At 49.1% G+C, this 10929-nt stretch overlaps 1 protein-coding gene across 1 annotated transcript in view; it reads right to left on the bottom strand.

Moving 5' to 3' along the window:
• Window positions 1-2260: 2260 nt before the first annotated feature.
• Window positions 2261-10929, bottom strand: part of LOC122548037 (uncharacterized protein KIAA1614-like) — a gene marked incomplete at its 3' end in the record, with an annotated part of 45884 nt that continues 37215 nt past the window's right edge. The window contains exons 3-5 of the mRNA XM_043686600.1: window positions 10525-10750; window positions 7778-8018; window positions 2261-2379 (exon numbers count right to left, since the gene is read on the bottom strand). Coding sequence (XP_043542535.1) covers window positions 2261-2379; window positions 7778-8018; window positions 10525-10750 — 586 coding nt within the window. The remainder of the gene's footprint in view (window positions 2380-7777; window positions 8019-10524; window positions 10751-10929) is intronic.

Here is a 10929-nt window from a genome sequence, read left to right as displayed (position 1 = left end):
GAGGGTCAGTACTGAGGGAGTGCAGCACTGTCAGAAGGTCAGCCATGGCTCGATGGGCTGAGTGGCCTTACTTCCACTCCTATGTCTTCTGGTCTCTATAACCTGTTCTAAATCTGTAGCTCTTCTGGAGATTACTGTTATTTACTGAATGTCCCCAATCCCATACAGAAGGTGGTGTTGGGGCTTGCTGTTTCATTGTGTGTAGGAGCTCTGTTGATAATTAGCACCCCCCAGAACTACTCTCGGAGTCCGAGGTGCTTTCCATGAGCACTCTTCACCCACAACCTTGACTCATAGCGCTTTTATGATGTGGTGGTAGTGTCAAGTTCCACCTGCTCCAGAGGTGTGGCGCATTATCTCTGAACAATTTATTTAGAAAATATCTTTTACACTTTTTAATACCCACTTAGAGCTAAAATCCCTGCATCTCCAACAATGCAGCTTCCGCCTGGATTTAACACCCAAATCTGCAGAGTGAGATCTTAACCCAGAAACTCCTGACTCCCAAAATACCAGGGCAAAACATCCCCTTTAACTTACCTTGTGTTCTTAAATTGAGCTCCAGTCCCACCAGAATACTCATTTCCAAGTATTATGGGGCTTATTTTAAACCAGTTTTACCGTCTGGATAACTAAATACACCTCAGTTTTAAGCTGAAAATCAATTCTCCCTCTTTTGATAACCTGCAAACTCACCTTCTACCCTCAAAGCTGCAGGGGGACCGGGTAATACTAGGACCCATAATTGCGACTGAAAAGAGCTGCCGAGGGATGGCAATATACCGGTAGGTGGTGCAGAGGACAGATGGCCGGAGGGATGACGGTAAATGAAATGTCTGGCTGGGTAAATTAAAGCTGGGTAAACAAGGCTAGAAGGTGCCAAATTCAACCTCTTGTCTGGCTGTGGGCGATGGGGGAAACATCTTCAGTCATTGCGATCCAAACAGGTGGGCATATTGCTCTCCACTACCCTCTCGTGGGTTTTAAGGCCAGCAAGGGTTGGTCAAACCTGCCTCCCTGTAATGGAGGTCACAGCACGTAGAGTCATACAGCACAGGAACAGACCCTTCCTTCCAAACAGTCCGTGCCGACCATAATCCCAAACTGAATTACTCCCACCTGCCTGCTCCTGGCCCATATCCCTCCCAAACCTTTCCTGTTCATGTACGTACTGAAGTGTCTTACAAAGAGTGTAACCGTACCCACATCCATCACTTCCTCAGGCCATTCTTTCCACACATGTTGCCCCTCATGTCTTTTTAAAATCGCTCTCAGCTGAAAAATACACTCCCTAGTCTTGAAATGCGCCACCCGAGGGAAAGAAAAAAAACACCGACCATTCACCCTATCCATGCCCCTCATGATTTTACAAACCTCTATAAGGTCACCCCTCAACTTCCTATGTCTGGTGCTGGAAAAGCACGGCAGGTCAGGCAGCATCCGAGGAGCAGGGAAATCGACGTTTCGGGCAAAAGCCCTTCATCAGGAATGGCTTTCGGGTGGTTCCTGATGAAGGTCATTCCTGATGAAGGGCAAATTGCCCGAAACGTCGATTTTCCTGCTCCTCGGATGCTGCCTGACCTGTTGCGCTTTTCCAGCACCACACCTTTTGACTCTGATCTCCAGCATCCGCAGTCCTCACTTTCACCTCAACCTCCTATGCTCCAATGAAAAAAGTCCCAGCCTATTTATCCAGCGTTTCTTCATAACTCAAATCTTCCATATTCGGCAACATCTGGTAAATCTCTTCTGGGGGAGCTAAACTGCAAATTCTCGAGATTTTCTCATCACCCTGTTCGGAGATGTTATCACACAGCTCTGAAGCAGGTGGAACTTAAACACAGGCTCCCTTGTCAAAAGGTAGGAACACTACCACTGAACCACCCGAGTCCCAAAGCTAAACTTCTGTGGTATAGACGAGGCTTGCATTGCCTTGAGTTTAGAAGATTTGAAAGGTTGATGTCTTTGAGGTATTTAAATTGATTCATCGATCTGACAGGACAGAAACGATTTCCACTCGTGGGAAAGCCCAAAGCAAAGGGGCAGAATTTGTCATTCAACCTGTGGAAGTGTCAGAGGGCAGGATCGACAGAGTTCAGAGATCCTGGCAGGGGCTGGTTGTGGGCTTTTGGAGATGGCAGAGGGGAGGCGGGTGGGGAAAAAAGGTACAGAGGGATTTGACAGCAAGGATGAAATCCTCAAAGGCTTATCCTTCATCCTGGCCTGTCCCACAGTCAGTGTTCCTCAGCATCAACCCTACCTGCTTCCCAATCCAGGCGGCACCTCTTCCACCAGGTAGGAACTGGAATGATTTCTTCTCACCTGAGGGTGAAGAGATTGGAAGGACACAGCTTTCCTCAGGTAAGCCAATGGGGATACCTAGTAGAAGATGACAGAACTGCACTGAACCCATTCCATGCACGTGTCATGTTGGCATTAAAACTTTTACCTCTGGTTACAAGCACACAGACAGAGAGGAACAGTCTCATTAATAAGATCTAATGGATTGTCAGTGAAATCTCCACCACCCCTTATCCTCGGGTCCCACGGGATTATTAGTCTTTCAACGCAAAAAAACAGGTTCAATGGTCAGAGCCAACTCCCTGACACCATCACCAAGCACCAAGCAACCAGGAGGCTTCGGTTCTCCACTACACAACACAGCCACTTGGTGAATGAACATCGCTCCCATTCCCGTCAGAATCCTGGGGGGCCTCCATGAGTTTTTATGGGTATCGAGCACCATTCTAAAATCCAAACCAAATTTTCTCCACTCGTCTCCCTCTAACCCCTTCTCAGTTAAACACTTTCAGTTACTCTCGGATTTAGACCATAGGTTAGAAGACCCCAATGAGTCTCATCCACCATTCCATTATGACTGATATGTACTTCAACCCCATTCTCCTGCCTTCTCCTGGTTATCATTGATTCCCTTATAAATCTCTGCCTTAAATGCACCCAATGATGTGGCCTCCACACCCCTCTGTGGCAAGAAATTCCATAGACTAACCATCCTGTGGCTGAAGGAATTCCTCCTCAGCTCAGTTCTAAAGGGTCGTCCCTTCACTCTGACACTGTGCCCTCACGTCCTCATCTCTTCTAAACGGGAAACATCTCCTCTATGTCCACTCAATCCAGGCCTCTTGGTATTCTGTAAGTTTCAATCAGATCACCCCCTCATCCTTTTAAATTCCAGCGAGTCCAGACCCAAAGTCCACAACATCTCCTCATATGACAAGCCCTTCATCCCTGGAATCATTCTTGTAAACCTGCTGTGGACCTCCTCCAAGGCCAGCACGTCCATTAGATATTCCAAATGCAGTCTGGCCAGAGCCTTAAACAGCCTCAGCACCACATCTCTGCTCTTGTATTCTAGCCCTTTTGAAATAAATGCCAACTGCATGTTAACCTTAAGAGAGTCCTGAACGAGGACGCCTATGTCCTTTTGTGCTTCAACTTCTAAAGCCTTTCCCCATTTAGAAAATAGCCTACACCTCTACTCTTCCTACCAAAGTGCACAACCTCACTCTTTCCCACGTTGCACTCCGTCTGCCACTTCTATACCCACTCTCCTGACCTGTCCAAGTCTTTCTGCAGACTCCCTGCGTCTTCCACATTACCTGTCCCTCCATCTATCCTACTGTCATCTGCAAACTTACATTTCCTCAGCGTCCAATTCAATTTGAACCGTACAACACAGAAAGGGACCATTTGGCCCATTGTGCTGACAATGTCCCCTTTGGCTGAGGTTTCCAATCAGACCCATTGACTTGCTCTTACACAGTAATCCGTCCTAAATTGATGCAACAGTCACAAAGTCTCTTCTTCCTTGGGAATTTGGTACGTCCATAAAGACTCTCACCAACTTTCATCGATGCGCCACAGAAAGCATTCTATTTGGATGCATCTTGTTATGGCAACCGCACTGCCCAGGACTGCAAGAAACTACAGAGAGTAGTGAACACATCCCAGACCAGCACACAAGCCAAACCTCCATCCATTGACTCCATCTATACTTCCCGCTACCTCGGGAAAGCAGCTAGCATCATAAAAGACCCCTCCCACCGCAGTTATAATCTCATCCAACCTCTGCCATCAGGCAGGAGATACAAAATCTTAAAACACATGTACCAACAGGTTCAAGAACAGCTTCTTCCCCACTGTTATTAAACTTCTGAAACCTCTTAAATTTCAAATCTAACGTTGATCTTGCTTTTTGTGCACCTTCTTTGCAGCTGTAACTTTGTATTTTTCACTCTGTTCAATCACCCGATGATCTTTGTATGTATGATCTATCTGCACTGCATGCAAGACAAAACAAAACGTTTCAGTGTACTTAGGTACATGTGACAACAATAAATCAATCAAATCAAAACCCCACCTCAACCCCTGTATCTCCCAGTCATGTTTACAGTCCCTCTGCCTGAACCATATCTCAAAATTTAAAAAAAAGCCCTCCACCCAATCCTGGTTCAACCTTTCCTGAGGATTATAGCCTGTCAGTTTTGAGACTAATAAGTTTCTGCTCCCCCATCAGTGATTTTGTAACAGAGAGTACAAGTGTCCACCTTATATCAGTGTGGATAAAACAATGTCCTGGCCTAAGCAATGCAAGACAGGCAGGAGGTTGGAAGAACTCAGCAAGCCAGGCGGCATCAGGAGGTGGAGACGTCGACGTTTCGGGTGTAACGTAGGTGGTGGGGTGATTGTGATAGGTTGGTGGAAAGGCTGGAGCTGATAGGTTGGAAGGAAGATGGACATGTAGGACAGGTCAGGGGGTGGTGTCGAGTTGGAGGGTTGGATCTGGAATGAGGTGGGGGTTTGGGGAGATTAGGAAACTAGTGAAGTCTATGTTGATGCCATGTGGTTGTCGGGTTCCGAAGTGGAGGATGATTTGGCAGTGGGGGGGCGGCCCAGGACTTTCATGCCCTTGGGGGAGTGAGGGGGAGTTGAAGTGGTCGGCCACAGGGCAGCAGGGGTATTTGGGTCCCTTAAATGGTCCACGAGTTGGCGCTTGGCCCCCCCCCCCCTCCCCCGATGTAGCGGAGAGCACACCGAGTGCAACGGATGCAGGAAATGAGATGGGAGGAGGTTATAGAGATGTACAGCGCAGAAAAAGGCCCTTTGGATTTATCGACTTTTATGCGTTTCAAGACATCCTGCACCTCCTCCTCTGTAATATGGACATTCTTCAAGATGTCACCATCTATTTCCCTACAGTCTACATCTTCCATGTCCTTCCCCATAGTAAACACTGATGCAAAATACTCACTTAGTATCTTCCCCATCTCCTAAAGCTCCACACAAAGGCTGCCTTGCTGATCTTTGAGGGGCCCTATTCTCTCCCTAGTTACCCTTTTGTCCTTAATGTATTTGTAGAAACCCTTTGGATTCTCCTTAACTCTAGTTGCCAAAGCTATCTCATTTCCCATTTTGCCCTCCTGAGTTCTCTCTTAGGTATACTCCTCCTGCCTTTATACACTTCATAGGATTCACTCGATCCATCCTGTCTATATGGTGGCACAGTGGTTAGCACTGCTGCTTCACAGTGCCAGAGACCCAGGTTCAACTCCTGCCTCAGGCAATTATCTGTGTGGAGTTTGCACATTCTCTCTGTGTGGATTTCCTCCCACAGTCCAAAATGTGCAGGTTAGGTGAATTGGTCGTGCTAAATTGCCCGTAGTGTAAGGTGAAAGGGTAAATGTAGGGGAATGGGTCTGGGTGGGTTGCTCTTCGGAGGGTTGGCGTGGACTTGTTGGGCCGAAGGGCCTGTTTCCACACTGTAAGTAATCTAGTCTACCTGACATATGCTTCCTTCTTTTTCTTAATCATACCCTCAATTTCTCTAGTCATCCAGCATTCCCTACACCAACCAGCCTTTCCTTTCACCCTGACAGGAATATACTTTCTCTGGACTCTCGTTATTGCATTTTTGAAGGTGTCCCATTTTCCAGCCGTCCCTTTACCTGCAAACATCTGCCTCCAATCAGCTTTTGAAAGTTCCATCAAAATTGGCCTTCCTCCAATGTAGAAGTTCAACTTTTAGATCTGGTCTATCCTTTTCCATCACTATTTTAAAACTAATAGAATTAGAGACCCGGGTTCAATTCCCACCTCAGGCGACTGACTGTGTGGAGTTTGCACGTTCTCCCCGTGTCTGCGTGGGTTTCCTCCAGGTGCTCCGGTTTCCTCCCACAGTCCAAAGATGTGCAGGGTCAGGTGAATTGGCCATGCTAAATTGCCCGTAGACATACTGAATCAGAAAGTTTTCTTGTACACATTTAACAAATTCCTCTCCATCTAAACCCTTAACACTATGGCAGTCCCAGTCTGTATTTGGAAAGTTAAAATCCCCTACCATAACCACCCTATTATTCTTACAGATAACAGAGATCTCCTTACAAATTTGTTTCTCAATTTCCCTCTGACTATTAGGGGGTGTATAATACAATCCCAATAAGGTGACCATCCCTTTCTTATCTCTCAGTTCCACCCAAATAACTTCCCTGGATGTATTCCAGTGCGATGCAACTGAAATGATATATTGAACTGGACTGTTTTTCAATATGTCATTTTGTTGCATCACACTGAAAACGTTTGCTATAAATTCTGTGTCTTATGATCTTACACTCCACAACCACCTGATGAAGGAGCAGCGCTCGGAAAGCTAGTGCTTCCAAATAAAGCTGTTGGACTACAACCTGGTGTTGTGTGATTTTTTTTTAACTTTGTAAGCTCCAGTTCAACACTGGCACCTCCACATCAGTCTGAGCGTGGGCTGGCTGCATGATAACCATTCTTGGAAAGCCCAGCAGGTGGAGCTCACGTGCTGCCAGAACTCCAGGCTCGGGAAGACCAAATGAGCAGCACAGAAATAGGCTGTGTACACAGAAACCACGAGCAGGAGTGGGCCATTCAGCCTTTTGAGCTTACTGTAGCACACGGTAGGATCACGGCAGATCAATCTGACCCTACGTCGTCTCCATCGGTGCACATGGTGGCTCAGCGGTTAGCACTGCTGCCTCACAGCACCAGGGTCCTGGGTTCGATTCCCACCCGTCTGTGTGGAGTTTGCACGTTCTCCCCGTGTCTGTGTGGGTTTCCTCCGGGTGCTCCGGTTTCCTCCCACAGTCCAAAGGTGTGCAGCTCAGGTGAATTGGCCATGCTAAATTGCCCACAGTGTTAGGTGCATTAGTCAGGGGTAAATATAGGGTAGGGAAATGGGTCTGGGTGGGTTTCTCTTCGGAGGGTCGGGGTGGGCGTGTTGGGCCGAAGGGCCTGTTTCCACACTGTAGAGAATCTAATCTAATCCCACTTGGCAGCAGGCAATAGTGAGACCTGCAAACTCACCACCCTGTCAGTTTTGTTTGTTTTCCCTGAACTCCCTATGGATTCATCCCTGATTATCTGAAGGTTGGCTGAGGGGGCAGGTGACAGGCCATCCATAACCTAATTCAAGGCTTGAGGGGCTGAATGGCCTGTGCTCCTGTACATGTTTATAGCCCCTCGGTCTGGACTGCCAACACCATCTCCACAACAAGCAGACTCGCCTGTAATTTTCAAACACCTCGGTGAGGTCACCTTTTGGTCTTCCCAGCCTTCAATCTTTCCCGCTAATTGTTTACTGTCTATTGTCCCTTTGAATTTTTTTTTTTGCAGAGTTTCTACGTCCTGTGTAAAAGATGGAGGAGGTGCAGGGTAAGTACGATCGGGAACGACTGAACGGCGAGGGCTGTGGAATTTGACGCTGGATCTCAGTGAGGGCCGCAGTACCCACCAGCTGGAGAGACTGGAGAGAAGGACTCTTCCTCAGCCTTGCTTTGACCTCCTCGCTCCTCAGGGCTGTAGGCCGAGGGTCTGCCGACCGGGGGCTAAGCTGCTCCATGCTGGCTGAGCGGAGCTTGCTGAGCTTCCTGACAGTGTTGTGTCCAATGGAAGAGAGGAAGGCTCTCAGGGCAGAGCGCGGTCTCTGCTGGCTCTCGGTAATGCACAGACATCGGGGGCTGTTGCTGGGGTCTCTGCACAACAAAACAGAGGGTCAGTCACAGATAGCTCCTACTGTAGACTAGGAACAGGTGGGGGAGGGGGAGGGGGATGCTCACTCCGGGAGGGTCAGTCACACAGGGTATAATATCTGTAATCTGCTGTTATCTCACTGCTGCTTTGTGGGATCTTGCTGTGCACCAGTGCGACCGATGCCAGGACACTGGGTAAATTTAAGGAGGAGATAGACGGACTTTTAATTAATAATGGGTTGGAAGGGTGACGGACAGCAGGCAGGAAAGTGGAGTTAAGGCTGAGATGAGATCAGCCAAGATCATCTTAAATGGTGGTGCAGGTTTGAGGGGCTAAATTGGCCTACTCCTGCTTGTATCACAGACACCAGTCTTCAGCCAAATTCGATTCATGCCACGTGTTACCAAGAAACGGTTGGAGGAAATGGATACTATCAAGGCAATGGGCCCTGACAACATTCCGGCAACAATACTGAAGACTTGGGCTCCAGAACCTGCCGCTCCCCCTAGCCAAGCTGTTCCAGCACAGTTACTACACTGGTATCTACTCGACAATGTGGAAAATTGCCCGGGTACGTCCTGTACGCAAAAATCAGGACAAATCCAACCCGGCCAATTACCACCCCATCAGTCTTACTCTCCATCATCCGGAAAGCAATGGAAGGTGTCATCAACACCGCTATCAATCAGCACCTGCTCAGCCATAACCTGCTCAGTGAGGCCCAGTTTGGGTTCCACCAGGGTCACTCAGCTCCTGACCTCATTACGGCCTTGGTCCAAACATGGACAAAAGAGCTGAATTCCAGAGGTAGGGTGAGAGAGACAGCCCCCTGACACCAAGGCTGCATTTAACCGAGTGTGGCATCAAGAAACCAAGGATTGGAGGGAACCTTCAGGTGATAGTGTTTCCATGTATCTGCTGCCCTTGTCCTTCTAGATGGAAGTGGTCGTGGGATTGGAAGATGCTGCCTGAGGATCTTTGGTGAATTTCTGCAGTGCATCTTAGATAGTTAGTACAATTACTCATGAGTGTCAGTGGTGGAGGGAGTGGGTGTTTGTGGATGTGGTGTCAATCAAGCCGGCTGCTTTGTCCCGGATGGTGTTGAGCTTCTTGAGTGATGTTGGAGCTGCCCCCCATCCAGGCAGGTGGGGAGTATCCCATCACACTCCTGACTGGTGCCTTGGTGATGGTGGACAGGCTTTGGGGAGCCAGGGGGTGAAAGAACTACATTCTCTTTTAAGTTTCAGTCTGTGTAAGGCGAACCACAGCTTCTGTAATTAGTCTCTCGACTTGGTAGAAACCCGTCTTCAGGAGACTGTTACTGTCAGCATTGCCCTGAACTTGAAACAAATTAACCTGTTTTGGCAATGATCAGATGGAGGGACATCCCAAAGTGCTTCACAGCCATGAATTCCTCTTTAATTAACTGCCAACTTCTTCTCCCAAAGTATTCTGGGATCTTTAAAGTGGTGCTGACAAGGAAGGCAAGATTTCAGTGTAATGGTGAAAGACAGTAATTCCAACAGTGCTGCACTCCCTCAGTACTGACACTCTGACAGTGCAGCACTCCCTCAGCACTGACCCTCTGACAGTGCAGCCCTCCCTGAGTACTGACCCTCTGACAGTGCGGCCCTCCCTGAGTACTGACCCTGTGACAGTGCTGCCCTCCCTCAGTATTGACCCTCTGACAGTGCGGCCGTCCCTCTGTACTGATCCTGTGATAGTGCAGCCTTCCCTCAGTACTGGCCCTCCGACAGTGCGGCCCTCCCTCAGTACTGACCCTCCGACAGTGTGACACTCCCTCAGTACTGACCCTCTGACAGTGCGGCACTCCCTCAGTACTGACCGTCCGACAGTGCGGCACTCCCTCAGTACTGTCCCTCTGACAGTGCGGCACTCCCTCAGCACTGACCCTCCGACAGTACAGCCTTCCCTCAGTACTGACCCTCTGACAGTGCGGCAATTCCTCAGCACTGAACCTCCGACAGTGCGGCACACCCTCCGTACTGACCCTCCGACAGTGCAGCCTTCCCTTAGTACTGACCCTCCAACAGTGCATCACTCCATCAGTACTGACCCTCTGACAGTGCTGCACTCCCTCAGTACTGACCCTCTGACAGTGCAGCACTCCCTCAGCACTGACCCTCTGACAGTGCAGCCCTCCCTCAGTACTGACCCTCTGACAGTGCTGCACCCTCTCAGTACCACACTGCATTCTCAGCCTGGATGATGGGTTAATGTCCAAGGAATGGAACAACATTGTGAGGCCAAGGGGAGAGTGCTCCCTATTGAGGCCCGGCTGATGGAGGTGCTGCCTTTCATTGATACTTGTGTCCTTACACAATGAACACTCTCTGGTACTGACCCGTTACTGTGGCAAACGCAGGACCCACTGAAGCTTGTCAACTGCTTCTGGGCCTTGAGGTCTGGAGCCTGAGGCCTACTTGGGAGGTAGGGCACAGAGAAGCCACTTGGTCCCCACAAAGAGAAAATGAAACACAGACTCACCCTGGTACCTGGTTGTCCTCTGAAGGCAGGCTGTTCGAGTGGTGGATAGGACTCTCTCTGCTGACGCCTGGCCTGGTGCTGGACTCAGCGGCAATGGGGCCTGTCTCAGGAGGCTGTGCCAACCTCTGGCACTCACCCAGATCTGATGTTCCGACTGGAGTTGGCACCTCCGATCTGTCAGTGTTGGCGTGGGGCCATATCTTCACTGTTGTCAGCTCCCTGCCTGCTAAAATGGAGAGAGTGAGAGGGAGTGAGTCAGTGAGAGAGAGGGAATAAGAGAGAGTTGAGAGAGAGGGAGTGAGAGACAGAGAGTCAGATTGAGAGAGAGAGGGAGATGGAGAGGGAGAAGGAGTGAGAGTGAGAGAGAGGGTGTGAGAGTGCGAGTGAGAAAAAGTCTGAGAGAGA

Source organism: Chiloscyllium plagiosum, unplaced genomic scaffold (assembly GCF_004010195.1).
Source record: "Chiloscyllium plagiosum isolate BGI_BamShark_2017 unplaced genomic scaffold, ASM401019v2 scaf_12766, whole genome shotgun sequence".
NCBI lineage: Eukaryota > Metazoa > Chordata > Chondrichthyes > Orectolobiformes > Hemiscylliidae > Chiloscyllium > Chiloscyllium plagiosum.
The sequence above is the reverse complement of the archived record's forward strand: the minus strand, read 5'-3'. Positions and strand labels throughout refer to the sequence as shown.